General features: G+C 55.6%; 10 protein-coding genes across 10 annotated transcripts; 2 read left to right on the top strand and 8 right to left on the bottom strand.

Moving 5' to 3' along the window:
• Positions 1–36: 36 nt before the first annotated feature.
• On the bottom strand, positions 37–9726 carry QBC33DRAFT_594208 (uncharacterized protein; the record flags this gene model as incomplete). The annotated part of the gene is made up of 12 exons (XM_060431778.1): positions 37–615; positions 648–1324; positions 1375–2317; positions 2395–3027; positions 3072–6097; positions 6128–6321; positions 6370–7220; positions 7251–8729; positions 8778–8954; positions 9001–9056; positions 9112–9398; positions 9563–9726. The coding sequence occupies 12 exons, from the start codon at positions 9724–9726 to the stop codon at positions 37–39; spliced, it is 9066 nt and encodes a 3021-aa protein (XP_060280954.1).
• Positions 9727–10596: 870 nt separating this feature from the next.
• QBC33DRAFT_561421 (uncharacterized protein) lies at positions 10597–11251 on the bottom strand (the record flags this gene model as incomplete). Its single annotated transcript, XM_060430132.1, has 4 exons — positions 10597–10738; positions 10805–10883; positions 10940–11118; positions 11199–11251. 4 exons carry the CDS (start codon positions 11249–11251, stop codon positions 10597–10599), a joined length of 453 nt encoding a protein of 150 aa, XP_060280953.1.
• Positions 11252–11832: 581 nt separating this feature from the next.
• On the bottom strand, positions 11833–13898 carry QBC33DRAFT_594199 (Zinc/iron permease). Its single transcript, XM_060431777.1, has 3 exons — positions 13765–13898; positions 13512–13673; positions 11833–13432 (listed from the first exon to the last, which is right to left on the bottom strand). The coding sequence occupies exons 1-3, from the start codon at positions 13793–13795 to the stop codon at positions 12264–12266; spliced, it is 1362 nt and encodes a 453-aa protein (XP_060280952.1). The 5' UTR covers positions 13796–13898; the 3' UTR covers positions 11833–12263.
• Positions 13899–14100: 202 nt separating this feature from the next.
• Positions 14101–15900, bottom strand: QBC33DRAFT_476865 (uncharacterized protein; the record flags this gene model as incomplete). Its single annotated transcript, XM_060425265.1, has 3 exons — positions 14933–15900; positions 14318–14831; positions 14101–14227 (listed from the first exon to the last, which is right to left on the bottom strand). Coding segments are annotated over exons 1-3 (1257 nt in total), but the record flags the coding sequence as incomplete, so codon positions are not given.
• A 300-nt stretch (positions 15901–16200) lies between these two features.
• On the bottom strand, positions 16201–17157 carry QBC33DRAFT_594187 (uncharacterized protein; the record flags this gene model as incomplete). The annotated part of the gene is made up of 3 exons (XM_060431776.1): positions 16201–16560; positions 16632–16673; positions 16738–17157. Coding segments are annotated over 3 exons (822 nt in total), but the record flags the coding sequence as incomplete, so codon positions are not given.
• Positions 17158–19839: 2682 nt separating this feature from the next.
• On the bottom strand, positions 19840–20208 carry QBC33DRAFT_426844 (uncharacterized protein; the record flags this gene model as incomplete). Its single annotated transcript, XM_060424147.1, has 1 exon — positions 19840–20208. A coding segment is annotated over one exon (369 nt), but the record flags the coding sequence as incomplete, so codon positions are not given.
• A 609-nt stretch (positions 20209–20817) lies between these two features.
• On the bottom strand, positions 20818–24592 carry QBC33DRAFT_182066 (putative glycoside hydrolase). The gene is made up of 4 exons (XM_060422455.1): positions 23935–24592; positions 23267–23879; positions 23042–23165; positions 20818–22757 (listed from the first exon to the last, which is right to left on the bottom strand). The coding sequence occupies exons 1-4, from the start codon at positions 24176–24178 to the stop codon at positions 20910–20912; spliced, it is 2829 nt and encodes a 942-aa protein (XP_060280948.1). The 5' UTR covers positions 24179–24592; the 3' UTR covers positions 20818–20909.
• Positions 24593–25356: 764 nt separating this feature from the next.
• Positions 25357–25802, top strand: QBC33DRAFT_456720 (uncharacterized protein; the record flags this gene model as incomplete). The annotated part of the gene is made up of 2 exons (XM_060424821.1): positions 25357–25462; positions 25519–25802. Coding segments are annotated over 2 exons (390 nt in total), but the record flags the coding sequence as incomplete, so codon positions are not given.
• Positions 25803–26238: 436 nt separating this feature from the next.
• Positions 26239–26771, top strand: QBC33DRAFT_580017 (Rhodanese-like domain-containing protein; the record flags this gene model as incomplete). Its single annotated transcript, XM_060431174.1, has 3 exons — positions 26239–26261; positions 26326–26543; positions 26599–26771. The coding sequence occupies 3 exons, from the start codon at positions 26239–26241 to the stop codon at positions 26769–26771; spliced, it is 414 nt and encodes a 137-aa protein (XP_060280946.1).
• Positions 26772–26948: 177 nt separating this feature from the next.
• Positions 26949–27407, bottom strand: QBC33DRAFT_456505 (uncharacterized protein; the record flags this gene model as incomplete). Its single annotated transcript, XM_060424812.1, has 3 exons — positions 26949–27023; positions 27078–27152; positions 27204–27407. The coding sequence occupies 3 exons, from the start codon at positions 27405–27407 to the stop codon at positions 26949–26951; spliced, it is 354 nt and encodes a 117-aa protein (XP_060280945.1).
• Between the last annotated feature and the right edge of the window lie 72 nt (positions 27408–27479).

Genomic DNA, 27479 nt, shown 5'->3' with positions numbered 1-27479 from the left:
AATATTAATACGCGCTTACCGGACGTATTCTCCATGTTACTCCAGATCCTCAAAATAAGACCGACGAAGCAGCCTCCCATCCAAAATGGCGCCCAGATGCGTCTTATCGATCCCCCTACAGTCCCTCCGTATTCTCGTCATGAGCATCTTGAGGAACTTCACCGGGCTGCCGGCGAACCTGCTTACAGGTCCGTTCCCAGTCCCAGTCCCAGTCCCATGGACGATAAACCCGTCCGCGGCTACGACGCTCCCCTCCGCCGCGGTCCCGTCCTCCTCCCACGCAAGGCCGAGAAACTTGCACACCTCGACGTACGCGGCGAACGAGTCCAGGTACAGCTGTCCCGCGAACAGGTTCAGCTGCACAACGAGCCGGCGGGGCGGGATCAGTGGCCGCGTCCGCTGCGGGACGGTGAACAGGTCCAGGCCGTCGAGCGGGCGGAACGACAGGTTCGGCCTTGGCGCGTAGAGGTGCAGCGCCGTCGTCTGGGACCTGGCCACGATTGGCAGCAGTTCCTGAGCCTCATACGGGCTGATGACCATCATGTCCTTGAGGCTGGTGGTGAGGATCCACTGCACCGGGCGCTGATACGCGTCCGAGACGTAAGACGAGACGGTCTTGATGACGGTTCGGGCAAGTCGGCCGTGACGAGGAGGCCGCCGCCAAACTGCGACACGTCAAAGTGCTCGGCGGCGCTGGTGTCACTCATAGCTCTGAAGGCGGGCATGTATGCGGTGGAAGGGTAGATGAGGATACCTTCGGAGGCGAAGAGGACCACGTCGGGGTGGAGATCGTGTTCCGCCGGGGAGGCGGCGGGCGGCCGTTCGGCATGGCGTTCCTGTTCAACCTCCGGATCAACTTCGCGCTCCTGCTCCTGCTCCTCGTCGAGGTTGGTGGCGGCGACATTTGGATCCCTGAACTCGCGACAGCGCTGCGTGATGAGGGCCAGATTCTCGGTCTGCTCCTGTTGCGTTTCGATAGTCGCACCAGCGCCGGAACGTGGTCCATACTTGTCATCCAGGGTCTGAGCATCGTCTTCGAGGAACTTCTTGGCCTGATCGATCAATAAGTTTTCCGGTTTTTCATACTGAACCTCGGCCCAGAGCGACTTCTGGTGCTCAAATCTCCGGCTCTGCGTCGCCCACAGCGGCATGCTCCGCCGTATGTCGTTAAAGGTCTCGGAAACGACCCAGCAGAGGATGTCGTACACGTCGATGTTCGAATCGCCAGCATCGGCCTTCAGTGCCAGAATCTTGGTGTTCATCTCCTGCGGGACACAGAAGACGACCGACTGCCCCTTGCCAAGCTTTCTCATTCTCATACATGCTGCAGAATTGTCAGCGACCTGTCAATACACCAAACTCTCACAAACTTACCCTGAACCAGCCTGTCCTTTGTCAAATTTGCGCCCAGAGTGACGGCAGCCCGGTAACTGTCCGGAAGCTTCAGATCCGTTCCTCTCGTGTGAGCCTCGTCCAGGAACACAAGACACAGGTCGAGCTGTCCGGCAAATGATGACGTCCGCAAGCATTCAACGCGGCCATTGCGATCAATGACAGATAGCTCGTCGGCTTCATTGAAGAAAACCACGGCCTGCGTCGTGTCGTGGTCATGCGTCATCTTCAGCCACTCCTCCGCAACCTCGATGTTGCTCATCTCGAGGATCTGAGCTCCGACATCGAGGATTACTCGTGTGCGCGGCTCCATCCGTGTGACCATGGTCAAAAGGGCCTCTGCTTCCGACCCGGAAGCCCCTTCCGGCATGAGAGCAACCGAGTTCTCTGGCTGGAGCAGATATTCCAGGACCAGGGCGTTGGTGTGGCTCTGCTCGGGCAGGTCAAGGTGCTTCACGCTAAGCGGAAGGAGCATGCGGGAGTCGTTCGTGCCACTGAAGCCGGCCGTTGGGTTGGTCTTGATCCGGCCGATGTCCCAGCCCGAGGCGGATAGCTTGTGTGGGAATTCTCGCATCTCCTTGGAGAATATGATGTTCGACAGGAAGTAGTCTATTGCCGCCTTGGAGTAGCGGAGAGGAGGAAATACCTGGTTGACGCACTGCCAGCGATCCCTGAGATTTATGCAAGCCAGTTGATGGAAGGCCGATGCCAGATGTGGCGCATCCTTGACCCATGTGAGATATTCGTCGTCGGCCTGGTCCGAGTTTGTAAGGTGGTTGAACAACGTGTATAGCTCCTCGTTATCCAACCCGCGGTAGTAATAGGTCAGGCAGGTTAAGACGATGGCGACGTCAGGATGGCTGAACTCTGACCGGGGGCATGGACTGTCTTTGGCGCGAAAAGGCACCGCGAGCTTCGTGACAGGCTGCCTATGCGGATCGAGCCCATAGTTGACTCCCATCGCTTCTGACCCAATGAAAAGGTCAAGATGCCTCCAGCAACGAGACCCCGGAGAAGGAGGAGGGAGCTGCTCGTCGCGTCGGTCCAAAAGCCATCCGGCCCAACCCTTTCGGCCTGGTCGATCTCAGCCTGGGTGAGGTTTGGCTCGGTGATATACCTGAGAACGGCTTGCCTGACCGGCTGCGGCTGCCTCGCAATAGGGAAGCCTTTGAGTCCCTTCTCGCAAATGTGCTCCGAAATACGGCCAATTAGGAGCTCCTTGGCATCGGGTCGGAGGAGCCGAGTTCTGGGGAAGCCTGCTTTCTGGCGTTGATCAACCACGATAGAAAGCGGGAGCTCCACTCGTACGCTCGGCGCATACTCCCTCAACAAATCCAAAACCTGCTGGATAAGGATCCACCGGTCTGGACCGAACTCGACAGGTCGCTGCATACCCATGGTGTAGATTAGCTCGAACTTGACACTGAAGTTCTCATCACTCTCGTCCACGATATCCCGCGACGACGCGTTCAAAAACTCGCGTGTGCGCAGCAGGGCGCAACCAACGCTCATCTCACCCGATATAATCGAGCCGAGTCCCATCAGCTCAAACGACAAGATATGCTCAGGCTGGATGAGCATGATCCCACCGTCGACCATGCACTCTCGACAGATGTCATCGATCGCATCTGCGTCCTCGTCTTGAAGGGCTAGGGTGCGCGAAAGGGAAGCTGGTAGACGCGCCTGTCCAGCAGACCCCCCAGCTTGGAGACCAGCATCTGAAACATCTGCCTCGACTGCGGCTTGGCCACGATGACGCGGACCAAGCGGGATCCGTCGGCGAGGGCTGCGGCCACGGCGGGGACGATGACGGACGACTTGCCCTCGCCCATGTTGAGCTGCATGACGGCATTCTGGCCGGAATCCGGGGTCCGCATTTGGCTGGCTATTTGCTCCTGGGCCTCCCGGATCATGATCCCGCTTTCGACTTCGAGGAGCAGAGACTCTGGATATTCGAATGGGTCCCAGTTCGTATGACCCGGGTTGCGTAGTTCCTTCGGGAGGTCTGCGTCGTTGTCGAATGCGGTCGCGAGCCGCTCTGCCCGCTGGAGCTCTGTAAGGGCAAGAGTGTACTGGACGATGCACTCCTTCCAGTCGTGTGCGATCTTCTGCCACCGGTGACGAGAAAGTTGTTGGAGGAATAGAACTGGGGACAGTCTGGGGTATTGATGGATTTTAGTTGCCGCCGCTGAGTGCCCATGTCTCCCGTCATTCGATGCATCTCCGGGTCCACCGGCGGTTGTGGATGCCGCCGCCAGGATGGCTGAGTAAGTATCGCGGACATGCTCCTTGCAGTGGCGCAGATAGTCCAGCAGGACATTCTTGATGTTAACCTCTCTCGACACCATATGATCCTCCTCCCCCTTGTCGCTCAAAGAGAGGAGGCTTGCTCGCAGGTCCTCGACGTAGGCCATCTCATACCCTGGGCCGGCTTGGGCCTCGAGGCGGGTGACCAGCGCAGCTAGGCGGGAGGTCGAATTCGTTGACGCAGGAGCAGACGTGACAGCCAGGGACAAGGCCCATTCGCCACGGGGCGGCATGGCAGGGGCTGGACAGGCGAGGACGTCGTCGATGCGGATGAATCCACTGCGACGTTCGAGGGCCCAGTTGGGCATTGGAAATGGGGATGGCGGATCCTCCAACAACCTTATTGACATGGTCGACAGCACCTGTCCAATCTTGTAGAGATAGTTGCGGAAGAAGGAATTGGTCAGCCAAATCTTGAACCGCGGATCTGCTATGGCTATGGCCTTGCGCAAATCGATATACACAGACAGTTCGGGGGTGACAAAAGAACCACCCGGAATCTGAGGAGACCAACAGGGCCACTGTGCCTTTAACCCATCCAGGAACCTGCCAAGGGAGCGAGTCCGGTTTGAGAAATAGAGGCGATCGCGGCGCTGGTTGAACACTGCAGCGGGTTCCCCGAAATTACGGGACAATCTCGCCTCGGGGCAAGAAGACAGAGGCTCCAACGTAAGCTGGAGCATATTGTGCAGTCCCTCCTTGTCGAAGTCGGCGCCAAAATCGAGGCGGGAGGATCCGAGGTCGGGGATGTCTATCTCTGCCATCCGGGGAACCGTGAAGAATGAGGCTATTGTCTGGACGATGGGCATGGTCGCCTGCTTGGAAAAAGCCATGGTCGAGAGCCAGATCATAAGACCAAACCTGTCCGACGGCCGAGTTGATCGGCTGAGATGCCGGTGGATGTCAATCCAATATTTTGACACCAACTCATTGGGGTCCAGGAGCAGGCCGGCATCATACTTCAGGTCGAAAGGGACGGGCTTGGCCGGACCAAAAACCTGGGAACCCTGGGACACCTCGGAGAGTACGTGCCACAGATGCTGGCCAGCCCTGGCAGGGACCGGATAGGTAAGGTCCGTATGCCCGTCGTATATCATTCTAGACGCGGCAAACGCCCTGAGTCCCCGCTTCGAGTATTGTCCTCCATCCCTGGCCAAATAAACCTCGTCGTCGGCAGTTGAGTGGTCCTCGGCACCAAACCCCGAGACACGGAAGGTAGAGGACCTGATGTTGTCGCGCTCCAACAGGTACTGGTCGGTGCGAGGATCTAGATTTGGGAAGTAGATGGAGGAATCCGGGTGAAATATCTGTGCTCGGCGAGCTTGACTGACTATGCACTCGACGCTCTGCAGGAATGCTCCATGCTGGGATAAGGCATCGAGCTTGCCTGACCACTTGACTGTCTGCATGAGACGCTCGTGGATCGGGTAGCAGACCCTTCTCGGAGTCAGTCCCGCTATATTAGCGAGGACTTTCGAGTTATTGGCGCTCAGTTGATCGAATAACCTGACAGCAGCAGAGCCCAGAATAGAAAGTGCCTGCTCTGTTCCCGTCCTCCCAATGAGCGGATCAGGCAAGCAGAAGGCAGTTAGGGCGTGGAGGTAAGACAGAAACAGCTTGCCCTGTAAGGTCCCGTTGTCAATCAACCTTCCAAGTTGATCATCAACCCGGTATGCGTGGGCCATGGTGGCAGAGCGTTTGGCAGGGCGTTTGGCAGAGCCTTTGTCGATGGTGACATGGACATGATCATCAACTTTGGTACATGATACCGATCCTTCTGGCACAAGGACCAAACGACTGTCATTGTGCTCGTTCCTGAGGATGAGTTTGCTGCAAAGCCCGACAAGTGTTCCAAGCGACTGGTCTTTGTCGACTGACATTCCACGGAACTGCCTGGATTGGATCGAGGACGTTCCCGGCCGTAGGTGGAAGCCCAACTGGATCCTAGGGAGTTCGATCTCGACCGAGGACGAAGAGTGGTGCAACACAATATGAATCTCAAGGGGGTCTTCGAGGCAAGCGAATACGGAAGATAGTGCTTTAGCAGCGTTGCTCATGATGCTGACCAAGGAAACACGGCCCTTGGCCAGCTGCCACTCGGGACCGGCTCTGGTCAATCTCCAGTTGTCTGGAGAGGAGGTCCAAGGATCCCCCTTGGGACGGAACTCAAGACTGTCATCAGCTGAGTCGTACCAGTGAACGAAATTTCGCAAGACATGGTTTGGAATGAACTCGTATGTCCGACCTCCCAGAAGAGCCTGAACCAAGAGATCGTCTTCCGATGAGGGGCCAAGGTAGAGACTATGCCTGAAATACTCCTCCTTGCAAGAGAATTGCATGCCCGGGACAGCAATAGGCGTGACCTCGAGCACAGCATCGCCGAACAATGTGCGATATGCTGGGTGGTTTTCGTAGTTCGAGGGAACACAGTCCAATGGCAGGCCATTCACGAGCATTTCGCTGGTTAGGAGATTGAAATGGACCGGGAGTGGCTTGCTGCTGCCTTGGGTGTCCGTTGTGCTGACGAGCCAATACCCATGCTCTTCCGAAAGCTGTTTCCAGGGCCCTCCGGCATGATAGGCAAACCAGGACTGTCCGATGGCATTGTCAAGAGCCAGACTTCTCCCCTCAAGGATCTCTCGAGCAATAATCTAGTAACTTAGATGTGACAGTGACTCCTGGCGCCGGTGACGAAGTGCGATCGCATGATCAGACGCATTCGAAATGCTGCGTCTCGCCTCACGGATGAGGATGCGGCATCGCAGGAGAATCGATGCATCGGAAGGGGAGGCCAGAATGGCATCTAGATGTACCTGATCGACGTTGAAAGAATCCACGCAGAGCAGGGCAGTCTCGACTACTTTGGCCTCCATGTCGGCCTTCGTCTCGCCTTCGGTGGCCATGTCCGCTTTTCCCCTAATGAGATTTACCCAGTCGAAGGCGATGGTTCGCATGCTGGAAAGACAATCCAAGCATATGGATTTGACCTTGTTGTCAGAGGAGGCCAGTGATAGCAGCCGCAATGCCAACGAGATGAATGTCCCGAGGGCTTGGGATGAGTCCCAGTTCTCCTTGATCCTCTGCACACCCTCGCCGATGCTGTGCAGTAGAGTCAGTGCAAAGGTCTCGTCGCTGGCTATGACATGACCCTCTCTAAGAACATTGCCGTCTCGGCAAGGACCGGCTTGATGGATGGCCTGGAGGATGACTGGCCCTGTCTCTGGGCTCGTAAGGTCCACAGTCGACGTGGAGAGCTGCAACAATATATTCTGCCACTGAATTCGGTGACCAAGGGGGATGCTGCTCAATGCCTTGTACTTTTCCAGTGACATGTGATCAGGACACTCGGACTGACTCGCTATGACGGTGTTGGGTGGCAGGCCACCGGGCATCGCGGCTGGCCGGAAGAGGAAGTGCTGGAGCGATGATGACCTCCTTGGTAGCTTGGAGGTACAGGCCCTTGGGATCTTATTGGTGAGACAGAGATTCCTGCTGAAGTTTCTCGTGCTGTCGTCATAATACTGGAATTTCAAACCAGTTTCAAGACATACATCGGCTTCAGTAGCGGTCGCGACGGACGTGGTCCGGCGGTGGGTGCCGACGTGGGGCTTGATCTCGGACAGTAGGCCAATACGCTGTGCCGGGCCGAATGGCGTGAAGAAGGGCCCAAACCCAGGACACTTCCCGAGGTGATAGAGTACTTTTGGAGACGCTGGAGACTTGTACTCGAACCTGAGGACATCGAGCAGCAAGTATATGGCCGTGTCACGCCACCGGCCAAAGACAGGAGGCACCCTGAGCTCGAATACAATGGCCTTTGCCTCGATGCAATCACTCGGAAGCGGCCATTCATGAACATCAATATTCAGGGATTCGGCTTGGTCCTTATGGTCGCACCTCTCGCAGACACGCTTCCGCCGTTGCCTGCTAGTGCGTGGAAGGGTGCAGCCGCACTTGGACTGGTCATAAAGCTGCATCCACGTGTCATACAGCTGCTTCTTGGTGTGCAGCTCGTTGCGTTTCATTTCTCTCTGCTGATGGGCCCGGGATATGATCTCCTCGAGCAAGGATTCGTGCTCCCAGGACTGGCTGACGAACCTCACGGGAAACGACGCTGGGTGTCCGAACTCTAGAAACACGCCTAGGCCTGGAAACTTGACATGATGTGAGCGATTGTCAAGGTACTCCTCGACACGGCGCAGTCTCTCCATCTGGCTCTTGAAGGGCAACACGAAGGACTGAAGGAAATGCAGCGGAACTTCTGGGTCGTAGTTGCGTAGCAACGGGTGGATATGGACGGCCGACTCGTCGCAGGCAATCCAAAGCTCCAGGATGGTGAGGAGCATCGCGGACGTAGCCTCGGGGTTGTCCAAATAGGAGGGGCATGCGGCGCTGTGGTACCGCTTAATCGCCTCGCCGAGCTTGTCGCATGTGTGATGATCGCCCTTGTGAGCTTGCAGCCATTGGGTAAGGTTAGAAGCAACCCAGGCCTCAAATGCCGCGAGGTTGAATGCACCATATTCCCCATCCGCCAAATTCGAACCCACGAGTGGGAATTCGCCGGGTGGCCATTTGACGAGAGCCGATGTTGGCTGGAAGTTGACGGGGGTGGTTACCATCTCCCGCTTGGCCATCGACACGATGCACTCGTCCAGTTGGGGAAGTGCGGCAGTGACATTCTGACCAAAGTCCATGTGCTCAAGATGGCGTAACTCGTCAAAGTCAGGTGTGTTCTTCTTCATGGTGCTTGACCATGCTCTGTCAATGGCCTCGTGCGTGTCTGACATGACCCTTTGGACGAATTCGAGGCCGGGGATGTCATTCGATGAATCAAGCTTCAGCAGCCGTCGAGCAAGTTTGGCGTTCATCACGTATAGAAGACGACTAGGAACGGTATTCTGAGGCTGCGCCGCTAAATTCAGGATGCGGGCCATGACGAAGGCCATGAACGGCTTATAGAGGTTCGCTTGGGATTCTGCCGTGACTCCCGCTCGCGTGAAGATGAGCTGCAGGGCGACACGGATGAGCAACTACAAGGGTGATCTGCGCTATGGTAGCAGAGCGTTCGACCACATGACCTCCTCTCGAGTATTCTTCCAGATCTGAAGAACCTTGGCCGGTTTTCCGACGGCGCCTAGGAAACCCATGAAGAGTTCGGTGATCAGCATTGGATGGGTTGTGTCCCGTTCCTCGCGGTGATCGTGGCCGGCCTTCCTCGCCTTAGGTTGTGTGTCCACGGCAAGCTGATGGCTCATCTTGGCAAGTGTATGCGCTATCGTATCTCGGAATTCTCCCCGAAACCTTGCTGATCAAGACGCCCGCATTCTGTGCACGTATATGAAGGGGAATAGTTCCACCTTGCCGGGGTTAATGAGTGGGAACGAGCTTGCAATATTTGGGATATGTGCTTACCATTGTCATGGAGACCATTCAGGGCATCTCGGAGGCCCTCTTCGCTGACGGAACTGCGGAATCCAAACGACAAATGGACATGCCCTAGATTGGTGATCATGGCAAGGGCCGAGTCAACATTTCCCCGCAGGTCATCCCCAACTTGCTCCTTGAAAGCAAGGAGACTGTCCCTGACCGTTTGCAGGAGGGTTGAATCGAGCTTGCGATCGCAGTCATCGCTGCTGGGGAGGCATGGGGGGAGAAAGACGTGGTTGATGGCGTAACCGATTGCCTCGCGAGGCAACGGGCTCGCCGCGGTCGATATTACTGAGTTCGGCTAGAAAGAGGTGGGGATCATAATATTGGACTGGACTCAACGAGGCAAGCAATCCGGATTTTGGTTCCGAATTCTGTTCTTGTTACGCGAAGAAAACAAACTTGGAGACGGTTGGTCTGAGATTCAAAGCAGAACGCGTTTCTGCGAGGTGGAAAGTTCCAGGTTGTTGTCAGGGTGAAATGGACACCACTAGCCTTAATGCCTTGAATATGGCCGTCAGGCTGCATGTCTTTGTCATCTAAGGCATCCAGAAGGCGAGGAAGAAGTTGGGTGAATATCAGGGTGATTGATCTCGCCATAGCTGACATAACTGGCAGTGGACGACAATATCAGCCGGCCAGTTTGGCTCGCTGTGAGGTAGGTTGTCCTCTTTCTAGGCTCCAGAACGGATTGAAGGGCCCAAGCCCTTCTCTTCCTCCTCCTCCTTGTGCTTTCCATATCAGGTAAGGATCTAAGGTATCTGGCCTGCATAGGCAAGTACCCACCAGGGAGGTTCCTTCCTAAGTGGTAGGCAAGAGCTCATAAGTACCTAGGTACCTTTAGAATAGGTACCTCAGAACCTGGCCTCAGCTGCGGTTAGATACAGACAAGAGGTACCTTCGGTCAGGAGGCACCAGTCTGAGGTCAACCGATTGTAGTTAGGGAGCTCCCGTCCATTGCAGGTCCCAGAAGGAACATCAGGTTGCTACCTAGGTACCTAGGTAGGCAGGTTGTTTGTTTGCTTGTTTGTGCATCTAGTTGGAGGGATAATGGGAGATTACATTGATGGAAAGGTATGCAGGTAGTCTTTAAGTGTGCTCTTTCTAGAGGACTTTGACTCCTACCCCTGGCTCCTCAGCTGGGCATCCTCCAGCTTCCTTGGCCTCAACTACAGGGACTCTTCAATGGGTCGTGTGGCTAACCCCATGACTCAGGGCATTGGCGATGAAAGTCTGATATCAATAGGGGCTTCCTATTGTAGGTATTTGCATTAATTGTAGCTGCCTTGTCCTCCTGAGAGAAACCCTGCCTCAAATTACATTCCCAACCCTTACGCAGTTCCATATTACATACATTAAGTGCCTTAGGTGCCTTGGTTACTAGGTTCCTATAGGCGGTATACAATCTCACCCAGCCAGCCACTCAACCAACCCGGGCAAATACGCTCACCCCTGAAATCTCTCCTATCTTCAGCCACTTGACTTGGGCGTCTCAGAAGCACACTCGGCCGTCCGATAGAGGGTCTGCGTCGGGACGGTGCACCTCCTCGTGTCGCACGACGACGCGCACGTAGCAACAGTCGCCGTTGGAGTCGTGGGGCAGCAGTCCGTGCTGGACCGTGTCAGTCTTCCCCGCAGTGTAGTTAGGTATGAAAATAGCCCTCTGCCATCTACTCACCTGCACGGGACGTCAACGGTCGTGACGCTGATTATCATGGGACACATGACATCGGCGGCTGGGGCGCATTGGCATGCAGCTACAGTTCGTCGTCAGCAGGCTCTCGGGCACATTGGGGATTGGACGAGGACGTACGGTCTTCTGCCAGCCTTGTGAATGTGTAGCAATCGGGTGTCTTAAGCGCTTCAGTGGAGTGCTCATCATCCCAGAAACGAGTAGTGCAATGAGATGGGAGCAGTGGACTGGACGATGTTGGCGTCGGTGTCGGAGTCTGGACCGTGACTCTTGGCCAGACCTCAGTTGGTATGGCGGTGCTAAGAAAGATGGGTTAGTTGTTGGGACTTTAGATCCGGCGGGATCGTAGCTGGCGGGCATGGTGTTTTTGGACACTCACCTAAACGACAAGAACTGCAAGAAGATGACCAGAAAAGACCAAGAGAAGGACATGGTTACCCTTGTTTTGCTGAGGGAAGAGATATAGGTTTTTGTTCTAGTAGACAGGTGTTCTACGCTGTTCACGAGAGGGTATTGATGAGTGTCTGAGGGGAAGCCAACGTGGTTGCCGCCGACGGCATCGAGATGTAATATATAACGCATCCAAATACCCTTCGACCTTTGCAGTAAGGTGACCAACAGGTGACGTTGCGATCGAGCGAGCAAACGGATAGACGGCGATCACATATTTCCTGGTTGGCAATTAACCTTGCAGGTTGTATATTGCTCTCTCTTATCGGCATCGGACGTTGGTGGTTCTTCCGCAGTCCAGAAATTTCCAGGCGAGAGAACACAAACCACACCTCGCCACCTGAATGGGTCGTCCAGAAGCCAAGGTGGTAAGTTAAAGTCCGGTTAATATCAGATGGCCAGCCGCCAACAGAATGTCGAAAGCCCTCTGACCCAATGCCGAGGCCGAGAATATAGAAGCGGGGATATGAGATGCCTCAGGAGGTAAAATACATACCTTAGGTACCACGGGAAGATGATGCGTTCTGGGTGTTCTGGGTGCTACCCGTTCGCAGAATCCCGGATTAATCGCTGCACAGGACGAATAGGCAATTTATACCGAAGCAGTGCCCCAAAGTCTATGGAAGAGAAAATAAAGAAACAGGGAGAAGGATAAAGATGGCACAGGTATGGTATGACCTGTTCAACATCGAATCCTCCCTAGCTGCTCCCACGGTCGGCAGCGAGGTAAGGATGGAGAAGCGGGAGAAGCCCAGTAACAGGCGCTGGCCAGTGGCGATTAAGAAACAAGAGCATTGATTGATGCCTCCTGGACTGTCGACTTGACAGAATCCAATCTAAGATACATCAGTTCCCTATGCAAAACGCCAGATCATCTATGCACCACCAACTCGGCTATCCAAACAAGCCACCGCAAATAGTGGTCGAGAACAGTACCCAAAACATTGGATAAGGACACCTAGATGGCCGAACAGGTATATAGCCAATAGATCCATCACGCCAAGGCCCCGACAGCAGCCATAAGCACCGCCCCCGCGACGACAGCAAAGAAGGCGTGGATCCTCTTCCTCCCCCTCAGGGCGCGATAGCTCTTCTCGGTGAGGAAGTCCTCAGCGAGCAGCTGCACGAGCCCCGCGTAGAGCAACAGCCCGCTCGAGATGGCGTTCATGAACCCGACCATCAGCAACCCCGTCTGGCTGAGCGGGTCATACAGGTTGTGCACCACGAGCCCGATCGCCTGCCCAATGGGCGTCGTCGTCCCGTACGCCGCCACCATCAGCCACGGCTGCGGCGACGACCTCGGGAACTGGATCGCCGCGATCCGGCTGCCGAGCGCGAGGCCCTCGAACGACTGGTGCAGCGCGATCGCCACCAGGAACACGGCGAACGTCGGCCCCGTCGCCACCGACAGCGCCATTCCGATGAAGACGCTGTGGAAGAGGATGCCCGCCTCCAGGAGGAGGCACTGGAGAAGGAGCCGCTTCTGCTCCTCCTTGTTGGGCGGGTGCGGCGTCGGCGAGGCGGCGTTGCGTTTCGGCAGCGGTTGCGGCGGCGCCGCGTGGCTCTCGTCGCTGTGCCTAGGGTCCAGCTCATCCAGGTTCAATTCGAGATCCAGCGATTCCCTGTCGTCGCCGTCATGATCCGAACCGGTGCTCCCCCCGGCCTTGAATGCCGCCTTGGCCCCATTCCGGTGTTGCGTGGGCGTTGACCCCGGCAACGGAGATGCGCCGGCGACCAGGCCCTGTGTTTCCATGTCCTCGAGGGCAATGTCCGCTGGCCGATGGCCCGACTGCCGTCTTGCAGAAAAGCTTTCGCCGCGCGGCCGGAGCGCGGTAGCCTGGCCGTCTTCGGAGCCGTCGTCATCCTCGTCAGTCCACACCTGGTGGGAGTGCGAATGGCCAGCGCCGCGCGTCGTCAGGTACGATTCCAATGCCACGACCATCAATGCAAAAGCCATTGCGATGAACCCGGCCATCGGCCGGTATCCCTCGTTGAAGATATAGGGGAGGCATGGGTCGGTCAGCGAGGTGAAGGCCGTCGGGAGAAGGTGGACGAATGCGGTCGCGAGGAGAACGCCTGTGCCGAAGTGTTGCGACAGGAAGACGATCCTACTTTGCTTCTGGCCTTTCGACAGTCGCCGGGAGAAGAGGGGAAATGCGCATGCTGCTCGGGCAAAAGATGGTTAGCCATTACGGGTCATCTTCATGGGAAGGGGGGAAAAGAGGGCGATATCGATGCATACACAAGGTGCTCACTAAGAGGATCAGGAACAGGGCAAAGACGTGGAGAGACGTGTCGTACGAGCCCTTCTTCCCCGAGCCACACTCCGGTTTTGTTGCAGCATCGTCGCGCTTCGAAAGCTCGGCCAGGAGCGCCTCGGTCGATATGGCCGACCAGGAGAAGTCTGGAGATGCCACGTCCGTTAGCAATGGGTTTGGTTGCCCCGATGGCGCGCCTTCGTCAAGTATGCTGCTGGCCCGCGAACCAAGACTAACCGCTCTGCCGGATATTGCTGAAGGCTTCCATCCGCAATCCTAGGGGTTATCGGGAGTTGGACGAATCAAGCCCAAGCATGACGTCGCACAATGACGTTCAAAAATCTGGCATCGTTGCACTGGTTCCATCTTGCGACGTTGAGATTAGGATCCTTGTGATGGTGCCAAGGGCTTACCTAATAATGCCGCCGGAAATTCATTGGGTTACGTCACACCCCTAACCCTGGTGGAAGTGAAAGCTGATAATTTCAAGCCTACCTAATTTATATTGGCATCTATACGCTGTCTTCCAGGTGCAATTTGTCTTCTCCCTTTCAGTCCTCACGAGGCGGCCGGCTTCGGTACGGCCGTCGCCCACGGGTATGCCGTGGTCATGGGAGCTCCATAGCTGCCGAGGTCGTTGTAATCCTTCGTTGTTGCTGTCCCGAAGAAGATCTTCTGGACGAAGGGGAGAACAGAGTTGCTGCAGAGGTGAGACAATATTACGCGCGTCAGTAAACGCTTCCAGGTGAAAGAAAAAAAAAAAAAGAGGACAACGAAAATGGACACCCACAATCCACTCATATCGCAATGCCCACCACTCCGCACGCTCATGCCGATCTTGTCCCCCGCCCCGAGGAACTCGTAGACGAGCTTGGCGGCCGGGTAGACGATCACGGCGGTGGCCTTGCTGTTGGTGAACTGGTCGCCGATGCCCTGGTCGATGATGAGGGCGCGGGGCGCCAGCGCGGCGGCGAGGGTGTGGGCGTCGTACGGCAGGTTCTCGGCGTGGTTGACAAAAGTGCCCAGCGCGCTGTCGCTCCACCAGCCGGCGCCGGACTTGCTGTTCTCGAGCGTCTCGTCCTGCCCGCTCATGGCGTGGTAGCGGTACGGGCCGAGCCCCTGCACACCGGACGACATGGGCATCGTCACCGTGATGCGCTCGTCGAACAGGCCCGCAGCCATCGCGCCCTTGCCGAGCCGGCTGCAGCCGGTCACGCCCACGCGCGTCGAATCGATCTCGGGCACCGTCATGTTCAGGCCATCGAGGGTGCGGTGGAAACCCCATGCCCAGGCGGTCAAGACTCCTGTTTCGTTTGCCTCGTCAGCCCTGTAATTATTTACTTACATTGACCTGCCCTCTCCCCAAGGTTATGCACAGGAAGGGATTGTATTGATTTTTACTAACCTATATCCCTGCCCTTATAGACGTCCCAGAAAGCACCAGTCTTGGCATTGCTGTCCGCCGCCACGCTCGTGTAGTCGAACTGGGCGATAGCAATCCCGGCGCTGAGGTATGGCTGATTCTGCATGCCGCCGATGTTGATGACGACGGGCGCCGGCTTGTCCGCCGACGCGGCGGCCGGCAGCGAGATGGTGGCCTTGAACTTGCCCGTCTTGCCGCCGGCGGTGACGGCGATGTTGACCGTGGTGCCGCTGCGCGTCGCCTCCACCGTCTCCTGGCCGTGGTCCGGGTAGTAGCCGAACTGGTATTCCTGCAGCAGCTTCATGATCTCGGGTTGCCGGCACTGGTACCACTCCTCGGGCGTCTGGACGCGGTTCTTGCCCTTGCCCGTCATGACGGCGTTCGCGAAGGCGCTGGCGCTGCCCGAGCCGGCGTTGTCTATCGTGGTGTACGCGAGTGGCAGGAAGGGGTCTGGCATCGTGGACTGCACGGGGAGCTGTTGGTATGTCGGGAATGGAGAGGGGACGGGCGCGCAGGTGGCATTGCTGCTGCGGTAAGGGGCGGAAATTGCTCCCTTGGCGAGCAAGGCACCGCAGAGGACTGAGGCCGTGGACCGCATCGTGAACCGTTCCGGTTATCGTCGTCGAGGTTATGGCGTGTTGTAATCCCAAGGCGGAGAACAGTCCTTCCCCAGCATGGGCGAGGGGACCTTCATCTCTATATCTAGGCAATTAAGTAGAGCACATCCAGTCGTCCGTGGTGCACCCCTGCAATTGTGGGGAAGGTCGATGATTTACTGTCTTAGCCGTCTTGGATGCAATATCTCCGCATCCTCTATGGTGTCGAATATCAGGCTATTTGACTGCCGAAGCTGTGTCCAGAAAAGCTCCGAGCGGGGCCATACGCACCTCTCACGGATGGGCTAGATACTACCGTAGTATTCGATTTGAGCCGCCTCTACTGCGTCGCATGAGGTGCTGGGCAACATATCTCTAAGAAGAGCAGAAGTTGTTGCCACCGTCGTGCAGTGATGGCCCGAAATTGTGGTCCTTGCAAGGGCTCTGAACTGTTGCGTGGTAATTACATTTTCTAGTTTATCGCATAGCAGTGCTTCTGCCACTCCAGTTCATTTGCAAACGAACTTCCAGCCCACTTGTCATTTGAAAAGCTAATAGACATGTCGAGATAATTACATCTAATGCGCCAGCGTGGAGACCTAGTTTTCAGGCTCGACCGGGATATTGATGACTCGGCCAGCGTTATACATTGATTTATGCATCTTGCGCAGCGCCGCGGCCTGTGTCCAGTATCTCTCCCCGTTTGGGGCCCTCGATCTCAAACCTCTCCTCCCCACCTTTGCCCTTACCCTTCCACTTGCGCTTCCCCTTGCCCTTTCCTTTGCCCTCGTCGTCTACCAGCTGCCCGGTGGTGTTGATGTCACCAACGATAACCAGCCCACACCACTGGCGGGTGAGCATGACGTTCAGGCGCTGGCTGTCTGAAGTAAAGCCAGGACCAGGCTTCGGAGAGGCCGTACCCATGACGACTACCACTACGTCGTTTTCCTGGCCCTGGAACAAGTCGACTGTCGTTGGCGCCTGCATGTTCGCGAGTGCAGCATACTGGGGCTGCTTGCGCATTCGCGCGATGAGCTCGACGTTGGCGGTGTAGGGGCGATGACGATAATCTGGGCCGGGTTTACTTTCTTAGACTTGACAAGGTCGACAATGAAGCCTAGCGCAATCTGACCTGGTCAGAGAACCGCTTTGATCCAGTGAGGTCATCGGTAAAGTCTCGCGAGCCATTACAGTGCACAAAGACTGGCTGGATGTGCCTGTGGGAGCTGGGATTATCTCTGGGTACCTCTCCCGGACGAAGTCCTCTAGGTCCCTGCCTGCTTGGAACCCCGCAAGTTCAACGGCACAGCTGTCGGGATACTCGTACGGGACGTCCGGGTAGATGATCTTTGCCACTGTGTCGGACATGCCTTTTGCCATGCGGAGCTGGGTCTTGAGGCGGCAGACTGGTATGCCAATACCTGGAAGTATAGCAGTGCCGAAATTTTGCCATCCTTGGCAAAGCAGGGAATCTTTCTCGTTGGGCGTCATGACGGTTGGTGGTAGCTGCCTTGGGTCACCAAACAGGAAGCACGGTGGAGCTCCGGTCGTCGACGTCCAAGAAGTCAACCCTGGGGAGGGGCCGCAACTTGTCTGGGGGAGCAACAGGGGACATGGCTTCCACAGCCTCCGCAATAGCCTTTCCGGTGTGCGCCTTGCTATTGCTCAGCTGCTGTTCCGGTCTAACCAGACTGATTAGTGCTTGGTGACAAAGATCATCGCCAAAACCGACTCGGGAGTATTGTACTCTACCGGGCAGCCCAACTGGAGCCGGAGGGCTGCCAGTCGGTTGGCGGGAAGGGAGAAGATGGGACGGATCCGGGGCCTCTGGCTGCTCCCGGCTGAGAGCTCCGAGGTTGTGCCTCTTCAGAAGCAATAGCAATAGACAGAAACAGCAAAAGCGATAGACAGTAACGGCTAGAGCGATAGACAGCAACGGCAAGAGCGACAGATAGTAACGGCTAGAGCGATAGACAGCAATAGCAACAGCAATAGACAGCGATAGCAAGAGCAATAGACAGAAACAGCAAGGAGCGATAGATAGTAACGGCTAGAGCGATAGACAGCAACGGCAAAAGCGATAGATAGTAACGACAAGAGCGATAGGAGGGGCGGCAAGAGCACCGCAATCAGATGATTAGCTCGAAAGCCAAGCGCCTAGAGGATCTCAAGTCCTTCCATACATTCCTGAAAGGCATCAAGTTCGATATGCCAGCCAACGGGTGCCGTCTTATCGTCGAGTTTCCTAGGTCAGCGTGCTATACAGTTGGAACATCGTCGGCCAACTATCCTCACGTCAAATGGGTCATCGCCCAAGTCGTCCGCGCCCTTAAGGATGAGACACTGACAAGTACCAAGAAAGACGGACCCGACACGATCCTGGTGATGCCATACTATCGTGCGCAGCTCTAGGCGTACCAGCAGGCGTTTGACCAGCAGGTCACTGGCGGACAGGTCACAGCGGAAGAGGCGCAGCGAGTCAAGTTTGCCACACTCGACTCGTCTCAAGGTGATGAAGCGGATCTCTGCATTATCGACTATAGGTATTTAGCAAGTGGTTCTCCAAACGACAGTATACCAGTTATTGAGTGGCGACAGACTTCCAGACGGAGGCCTTGACGTGAGGCAAACCAACATAATCCCGACAAACCAAACTACTCAGATAATCATCGAGGGTGACATACGGCAGCACGTTGTGGTCTTAGATAACGAAATCAGAGAGCTCTTCGACTCTCCTCCCTTACATATCCACGTTCTATAACACGTAGCTTCGCCAGAGAGCTAGGTAGGTAAGTTGGCCCCCTTTCCACAATTCTCATTCCTCACCTCTCTTCTCTCCCCGCAAGCAATCCCGGTCACCCCGTCTGCTCCGGCGTTCATGCATGTTGACACACATTCACATTTGCATGGCGAGGTTACCAACTATTTGGTTTTGCACGTTCTGCAGTTGCATTGATGAGTAATGACTCGACTTATCAACAACAGTTCTGCAGCAGCAAAACCAATGCCCCTTCCCAAGGAATACTAGCTCTCCTTCCCAGCTCTCCTTCCCAGCTCTCCTTCCCAGCTCTCCTTCCCAGCTCTCCTTCCCAGCTCTCCTTCTCAGCTTGCCACTCCCTCCCAACTTCCTTCCTCCCAACTCCTCATTCCCTGCCTTCCCTTCCGTCCAACGGCTCCTTCCAAAATGCCCCCAAACGCCGCTAGTGATGTGATGCCGATCGTCGCTTTCAGCAAGGGATCTTCGCTGATGATGGTCCAAGTCCAGAGAAGGCCAAGATGGCCATGGTACGTCCTTTTTTTTGGTGTTGCTTTTGTGCTTCCAGAGTGAGGCATGCCCAAAGGTTCTACAGCAGGAGCTGGTGGCAGAGGCCTCGAGTTGCAGTCGCTGATGGTATCGTCTCCCGTCCCCGCCTTGGTTTTTTAGGATGATCTTCGATCGCGAGGTTGGCATGCCCAAAGTTCTGCAGCAAACGCTGGGGGCAGCGGCCAAAGCAAGTTCTTTTTTTGTCAGGGGTTGTATGAGAGATGTTGCCAACGGGGCACGGAGTCCTCTCCTGGCATGCAAATGTCTTCTGGCATGTGCGCAGGACGAGGAACAGCACACGGAAGAGTTGTGTAGTGGGTCTTCAACGGACGCCGAACCTCCCCCCGGAGATTCGCGCGTGGTGAATAGCGTGCGGTGTGGCTGTGTATAACTGGTACCTCCGTGCGGAGGGGTGTTGCTCGCTGGTCTGGCTAGGACCAGTTGCGGGTTGCACTTTGTGGTAGAATAGATGCGGCGGGCTCGAAGGCTGGCCTTTAATGGTCGAGTTTGACACGGACTCGGATCCCGGAGCACACATTGGCTACTACGGGCGTGGAAGAGGTTTGTTTTTGTGTTTTGGTTGCCTGGCTTGTTGCTTATTTCCGGTTCTCGTCTTATGCTTGTTTTTGTATGGAGAAAGAGATTGAGGTTTGTAGGAGAGTAGAGGATTATAGAGTGGTTTAGGTTTGAGGAAGAGTAGCAGCGAGATACCAGTTTTTCGCCTTTGCTCGAGGACTTCGTGGAGGTGTGTGTCAAGGGGGGTTTAGTTGTTTAAGACATTCCTTTTTGTTTTCTGGAAAAAAAAAGGAAGGAAAAAAAAAAGCGGGAAAGATTTCCCGGATCATCCCGGTTAGTTACGCCGGGGTTAAATTCTGTTGCCTTCCTCTACGGTGTGATGTTCCGCGTTGGTAGGACTTTAGAGCTTCTAGTTTCTTGCCCTTCGCTTTGCGACCTCCGGCCTGTTTCTCCAAGAGAAGCCTGGTCACCCTCGCGAACTCGAGTTGCTCGTCAAGCTCGAGTTCCGCCATGGTAAGCCGAGTGGCCTCGATGTCTTGCTTCTCGGAGATGCCAAACATGGGAGTATCCATCAACATGTCATGGCACTTCACCCACTGGGGCGGCTCCGACCTCGCCTTCTGGTGTAGCAGCGCTACGCGCTCCTCCCGGTCTTTCTTCGTGTCTGCCTCCCACTGCTTCTTAGTCCGGATGTGGGGATAGTACGGCTCATCCGTGATGATGCAGCTTGCTTCCCTCTTCGCGAATCTGGCGGCCTTTGTTGGTGCAAACGGATTCCTGGGACCAGACTTGAGACAGGCTTTGAGAGGTTTTTGCCCTTTCCGATGAGGAGGGGTGCGTGGCCAGATGATGGCGTCGGGGTGGATCACTCCCGACTCTTTTAGGCAGTTATGAAACCTGATCAGCGGGTTTTTGAAGGTGGTAGCCATGATGAATATGTATGCAGCGGTTCAGGTGAAATTTTCTGTCGTGTGAGGACTAGAATCGTGTATGTGAAGAGTTATGGTGGTTTGGGAAGCAAGTCAAGTGTTTCTACGGATGACCAAAAGTGAGTTGTATGGAGGAAGAGAAATCTGGAAAAGTTGCAAAAGAGGGCGAGGACTCACTACTAGATATAGACGAACAAGCTTTGGCTAATGGAGCTTGATCCTACCTACCTATCATCTTCTTCCATCATAAACTTCATGGATAGAGTTCGCAGGTTGCTGCGACGAAAACTTTAACGGGCTCGTTTATGCTACCAGTATCGCCTCTGAGAGTGTATTTGCACCGCGCGGCCCTTGTATTCAAATTCAAATTCGCACTCGCATTATTTTGAGTCATCGCGGATGGTACACTTCGTTTGTATGTACTGTACATACGATGGTAGTCGGGTCCAGGGACGGATAGATGCAACGAGGCTGGAGGAAGGTGCTTATTTGACGTTCGACTCACGACCTATGGGAGGACCATAGATCAAATAGATCAGGTGGAGGTGGGCAGATTGGCCCCTTGCCACTTGCTTTATATGACCATGTACCACCATCCCCACTTAAGACCGTCCTCAAGCACGCTCCAGCTGGACCTCAAACTCGCCCGTCAGCGGCTTGTCAATCGCAAAGCTGACAGCGCCGTTGCCTTCGTCCCTCTCGACCGCCGCACCAGTCCCCCTGACCCTGACCGCGCCGACATGCCGCTTCTTCCCGCAGCTAGGGATGCCCCCGAAGCCGAGGATAGTGACCCTGGAGATCTTTAGCCCGGTGCCGTACCCAAAATGACCACGCGCGCTCAGCATTCCCTTGGCGTACGAGAATGTGACGAGCGTATAGCCCTCCTGCTTGAGACTAACGCCGTCGTCGAGGTACAGCTGCCCCTCGGCGGTCCCGTCGGCGCCGACCGCGACCAGCAGCTCAAAATCGTGCTGCCTGACTTCTGTCGTCGTCATGCCCGCCTTCTCCCGCAGCGGGATGACGGTGCCGCCGCGCACGTACAGCGGGATGTCGGACAGCCCTTGGTCCGTGACCGTGATGGCGCTGCCGTTGCCGATGATCTGCTTGCCCGTGTACCAGTCATAGAAGGTGTCGTCGGGCAGGTAGACGTCGACTGAGGTGGCGTCCTCCTCGGTCACGGGCGCCACTAGGAGGGCGTTGCCGTAGAAGAACTGGTGCTCCAGGGCGAAAGTCTGTTCGTCGGCTGGGTACAAGTAGAACATGGGGTTGAGTATCGGGGTCCCGTCGACGGTTTGCTGGTGAAGGGCCGTGTAAATGTAGTCGAGTAATCGGTACCTAATCTCAATGATCTTGCGGGCCGCCTCGGCCACCGAATCCCAGCGGTAGAGCTCCTGCGGGATATTGGGAGGGAAGTTGTTATGATTGCGATAGAAGGTGTTGAAGGCGCCCAGCGTGGTCCACCGCGCACACAGCTGCTCGGTGGTGTTGTCCGCATAGCCGCACACATCGGACCCAACCATCGGGACTTGGTAGATGCTCGCAAAGGCCAGCATGGTGCGGATGCTGAACCTGTACTGCACCCATTCAGATTTATTATCTCCAAGCCAATGTGAGACCTTGGTGCCGGCGCCAGCGAAGGTTGACCGCGTGACGATCATCGGCCGCAGGCCCGGTCGGCGCGCGATCATGGCCTCTCGGGACTGGGCGGACATCATGGTCCCGTAAAGGTTATGTGTTGAGTACATGGCAAGGCCGTTCTGGTGGATTAAGTCAGTGTTGACAGTGTGGTTCGAGATGCCACCGTGGTCTGAGTTCCAGGAATCTTTATAGGCTGCTTTGTTGTGGATGGCATATTTGGGGTAAAGAAGGTCGCGGTTCGGGAGGCCAAGTTGCTGACCAGGGGCCTGGCGCCCCGCAACGATCAGGTGATCAAAGGAGAGCTCACGCTTGGCCGGAACGGCAGCCTCCCTGGGACTCACGCTGCGCTTGCAATCCGTTCCAGGGGGCTGGAACTCACAGGGCCACCCGGGAAGGGGACGAGGAGGCGATCGGACCGCCGGGGGCTCGGGCGGAAATCCAATAGCTGCCGTATCCGGGTCGTCACAGGGGAAATCGCAGGGGAAGTTGGATGGTTCGTTCATGTCAATCCACAAAGCGTCGATGTCGACGCCGGTTTCAGAATCAAAGAAGACGGCGAACTCGTTCTCCCAGTACCTGGAGATGTTTGCCGAGAACCAGTCGGGGAAGGCGGACACTCCTGCCCATACCACCCCTCTCCAGATGGAACCGTTGCCCCTCAGGAGGAAAATGTTATCATCGACGCCTCGTGAAAAAGGGGGATACGGCTGATAGGCGACTGCTGGGTCGACCATGACGATGTATTTCTGATCGTTTTCGTGCAAATGGCGGATAAGTCCCTGCATCATGTGGAGGGGGAATCGGTCGGGGTCCAGGGAGAAAACCTGTAGATCCCGTCAGTCGGATTCCTCCTCGTCGCTCAATGAAGGGGGAAAAAGACAAAAAAGGGAGAGGCAAAAAGAACGTTGAAATGTGGCGTGATGGTTGATGAAATTCGGAAGGGAATCTCTTAGGGGGCCTGCCAATTTCTCAGGGGCACTGTGGTATGCCCTGTTACCCACAGAACTCAGCCTCCTGGAGTAAGCAGCGCAGCCCCCTATCTCACCCCTCGGGATGCGAGAAGACCAAAACCAGCAACGAAGCTGCAAGGAGAAAATATCTGGCTTACTCGTCGTAAATCCATATAGTCAATGTCCGTATACATGACTTCTAGCGGGATGTTGGCCTGGCTGTAATTATGGACGACCTCGGCCACCTCATAGGCATCCTGGTAGCCATATCTGCAATTCTGACTGCGTCAAGGTTAGTATATCTTCACACCCGTGGCGCAGTGAAAAGGTCGGACAGAAGAAAGGGGACAGTGTCAGAGGGCAAAAGACAGAAGTCAACTCACAAACCAAAGCCCCAATACGGCATCATCGCGGGAAGACCGACGATTTCAGCATACTGCCTTGACACCTCGATCGGCGACGGCCCAGCAACGAAATAGAAGTCCAGGACTCCGCCGAGGGCATTGTACTCAAGGTACTGCCCGCTCTCGGCGGTCTCATTGATGAAGATATCCATGCCGTTCGAGTTGAGGAAGAAGACGCCATGGGTGCCGGTGGTGCGGTGCTCAAAGTAGACCGGGTGGTTGCCGTAGAGGTTGGCCCCCTCGGGAACGCCGTACGCGTCCTGGGACCACAGAGTCCGGATATAGTCGGTCGTGTTTAGGCGGAATGGGTCCGTGTGCTCCCCGAGACCATACAGGTTTGGGTTCTTGGGGAGCTTCGTGCGGAGGCGGAGGTATTGGGACTCAAAGACGAGACTCGCAGCCGAGGTGTCAAATAGGACCTCGCCACCCTTTGCACGGGAGACGGTGAAGGAGAATGGGTTCTCCTCATAGTCAACCTTCAAGTCCGAATCACTCGGGTTGACTCCCTTTGCATGGGGTCGTGGGAAGACGGACTCGGGTATTTGGTCTACGTCATTGGCAGCATCCTGAATCTTGACATGCAGGCGACTTTCTGTGTGGTATGGAATTAGAAAATATGCCGGGTAAATTCTCGCGGGTGATCCTACCAGTGTCAAAGCTGACTTCTAGCTTGAGATCCCGTAAGTCGTCTCCATAAGCATTACAAGCGGGGCCGGCAAGAGTGAGATCTGCCGTCAGTCCCGTGGAGCTGGTCTTGACATTGGAAGCTTTGTACCCAGGGCATTTCGAAAGAGGTCCGTCGCTGGGGTAGTCTCGGGTGGCCAAGTCAGAAGCAGCAACCAGTCCGGCGTATAGCCAGGCTGTTCTGAAGATAGACCACATAGTTACCATGACGCGCAGGGGCGATGGATGGGGTGACGATAGGAGCAAGAAACGGGTCGGGACCAGAGGTGGCACGTTGGAGTTATTAATCCTTCTTACACTCCCAGGACCAGCCCCAGCCCGTCCAGGAGAACGGCGGAGTTGCGGGGAAGACAAGGGTTGAGAGAGGCCCGATCGATCGGGCACTTACATGCTTACTCTCCATACTCCACTCCGATGCTGCTCGAGGGGGTAGAGACGGGGTAATTAAGCGGAGTAGGGCCGTTTAAGAAGCACCATTTCGTGATAGCTCGACCGTTGTCCGGATGGGCCGAGGTTTGAAGACCGTCAAGATGCAAGCCAATGTCAGGGAAGGCGCGGTCTGGAAACTTGGTATGAGTGCCAGCCCATGTCGTCACAATCTTCAAGGATACCCCGCCATACCGGAATTGGAATTGGCCAATTACAGGCCTGTTGCCGGCCCGAATGCGCTATGCTAGAGCGCCCGTTAGGCTAGCTTTCTAGGCCTTTCCCCGCAGTCTACAGGGCGTTGCCCCGCTGTACCTTGATCATGAGCTGCAGCGCTTGGCCATCTTGGGAGAAATCAGGGTGTGGGCCTCACATGGATTGCTGTCGTCAAATCAAGCCGCCCAATGAACGACGATCGAGCTCCGACCAACTCCGCCATCGTGGTGTGAGGAAGCCTGGTCTTTGGACTCGGCGAAATAAGCATATCGGGGTAATTCGTGGGTCTGCACTCTGCATGCACGTTTAGCAGCTTCGGGGCATCCTAGCCAGGTTTCCCCCTTCCTCCACAGCTCAATTCCGGCGCTGCAGTCAACAAACATCGTCCACCAGATGGGGCCTCGAAGCACTCCTTTTAGCGCAATAGGCCGTCCCCGTTTGATGCTTAGTCACTGGCACGAGGACAACAAGGGGCCGGCGCGTCTGGATCTGCCTTCCCATCGTCGCGATAGAATTGGAGCAAGCTATCTGATGCCAGCCACGCGTAAACATGCCACAAGACACGATAGTCCGCCTCCAGCAAGCACCGGACCATCTTGTCCGCGCCGTCCTCATCGGACTCTGCAGGGACGCAATCGTCGAGGACGGCCCGCGACCTTCTGGACAAGCTCGAACGGCATGCTCGACAGCAGCCATTCGCATCATTCGACGCCCTCGCTAACGCCAATACCGCCGAGATATTGGGCTTGAAGAGAAAGGCGCCCGCGTTGGACCTTCATATCTGCGCTAATTGCGAAGAACCGTACACAACCACCGATAATTCGGATACCGCGTGCCAGTTTCACGCAGGTAGGCCCCTTCCTTGTCGTTGCCGGCCAGACCGAATGGTAACGGTTAGTACCCAGGTGAGATGTATCTAGACAGCGACTCATCAGTGTGGTACGACCATGACGAAAAGACCTGGGGAGACCCGGACACGGACTTCAACCGCGAAGAGTATCCAGAGGGCTTCCTGTGGGACTGTTGTGAGAAGCGCGGAGATACCAAAGGCTGCACATCAGCCCGGCATGAGATCGTCAGCGGTAAGCGAAGAAAGTACGCAAGAAGTCCCGATGCCAGCTCAAGCGACCACGAATCCGAGGAAGGAGAAGGCGAGAGTGAGGACGATGAAGGGGAGGACGAGGAGTGAGGGCGTAGTAAAGCTGTGTACAATATCTTGTGAGATACCTGTTGTCATCATCAGCTTCTCTTGTCCACCTATACACACATCGATTTCCTAACGGCATCTTGATCTGACCAAACATCTCGATCCCGACCAAATACACTAAATGAGGCCAAACCCAGCCGCGAGGTACCCCAGAAGAACCGAATTGGTGCTGCATCAGCACCAGGAACACTGGTAACTGGAGATGAGGTTGAGTGTAGTGGGTCTCTCCAAGCTCATGCAGGAATTACATGCGGGGGAATATGGAATATGCCGAGCATCAGGTGCGGGGACGATGGGATTTCTGACAGCCCCCTCAACTGTCAACGCCTGTAGCGTCGAGCCTCGGTGGTACGACAGGAAGCGCCATTGGATGAGAATTGGGATTGATTAAGTACGTCGAGACTTAAGACCAGCTGAAATGTCTTTTCCTGTACATGCAAAGTGTACGAAAATGGCAACACAGAACAGCGACACTCCATGGTGGGAAGCGTTCCCGGAACCAAAGTCCCGGCCTGGAGGCGAGCGAGGTCGCAGATCTTCTAGAAAAGCAGACCTCGGACCAACCCCGAGACTTCCTGTTGGTAGATGTTCGCAGGACGGACTGGACTGGCGGCACCATCGCATCCTCGATCAACCTCCCTGCCCACAGCTTATACCCGACACGGAAGATCATTTATGACTTGTGCAAGCAAGCAGGTATCAAGAGAATTATATTCTATTGTGGTCAGTGTGCAATATATAGCCGTGGAGCGACTCCCTCTTGTTGACACTAGCCAAGGATCCTCAAACGGACGGGGCCCGAGATCTGCAGCTTGGATGGAGGACTATCGCAGCGAAGTCGGCGGAGAGCTGCAGGTTCTGATCATGAAGGGTGGGATTAGAGGATTTGTCAAGTCGTATGGGGGCCGTCTCATGGACGGGTATGACGAGAAGGCCTGGGAAGGCAGCTGACATTTGGCATATCGATGTTTCCGGATTCTGTTTTCAGCCCATTTTTGCTAGACCTCTAAAACATTGTGATGAACGCCGTACCGACCAATCTTCCATGTCCTGTTTGAAAACTGCACGCAACAATGACTCCGCCTCGAAACCACCTCGCCCAAGCTCGCGGTAGAACAACGTGGGGGTTTACCGATGCGGCCGATCGTCACCGCCGATTCTCTCGAGTGCTTCTAGCATGACGACGGAGTTTCCTCGAATGACCTGTGAAGGCAAGTTAGGTAACTGCGGCCCAGCATGAGCGTGGAATAAACTTACGACCATCCCAAGCCTGACCTTCTCGCCGCCCTCTTTCTCCTCCACAGCTTCGTCGAGGACAATGTTCAGGAAGACCTGGAGTTCCCATCAATATTCTGTGAGTAGAAGGTAGGTCACCACACTTACATCGTAGCCGCGGAGGACACCAATGACTTTGCGGCTGCCATTTAGCTGGACAAACAGTCTCTTGTCGAGGTACTGAAACGGGACGGTTAGCACGGGAGCTGGAACTGATAGGCCGGATTGCACTGGATGCAATTCCCAAGAAAGGAAGAGGTGTTTGGGAAGAAAGCTGCGTACCTTCTTGAGCTCTGGTTGTGGGGGCGCCATCTTGTTGAGTATGAAGTTCTTGCGGGAGGCTCCGACAAGATTGCGACGCGGCTCGCGACCTCTAAAATTTCC

This window comes from Phialemonium atrogriseum, assembly GCF_030411735.1.
Source record: "Phialemonium atrogriseum strain 8032-3 unplaced genomic scaffold QBC33scaffold_22, whole genome shotgun sequence".
NCBI lineage: Eukaryota > Fungi > Ascomycota > Sordariomycetes > Cephalothecales > Cephalothecaceae > Phialemonium > Phialemonium atrogriseum.
The sequence above is the reverse complement of the archived record's forward strand: the minus strand, read 5'-3'. Positions and strand labels throughout refer to the sequence as shown.

Bases quoted from the DNA above. Each gene is read 5' to 3' on its own strand.
- QBC33DRAFT_594199 (XM_060431777.1), bottom strand. From the start codon at position 13,795: ATGGAAGCCTTCAGCAATATCCGGCAGAGCG. The intron at 13,674-13,764 runs GTTAGTCTTGGT...TGGCATCTCCAG, and splicing joins CAGCAATATCCGGCAGAGCG to ACTTCTCCTGGTCGGCCATA. The intron at 13,433-13,511 runs GTATGCATCGAT...TTGCCCGAGCAG, and splicing joins CCTCTTAGTGAGCACCTTGT to CATGCGCATTTCCCCTCTTC.
- QBC33DRAFT_182066 (XM_060422455.1), bottom strand. From the start codon at position 24,178: ATGGTAACTATGTGGTCTATCTTCAGAACAGCCTGGCTATACGCCGGA. The intron at 23,880-23,934 runs GTAGGATCACCC...CATACCACACAG, and splicing joins AGAAGTCAGCTTTGACACTG to AAAGTCGCCTGCATGTCAAG. The intron at 22,758-23,041 runs GTAAGCCAGATA...CGGGATCTACAG, and splicing joins ACTATATGGATTTACGACGA to GTTTTCTCCCTGGACCCCGA.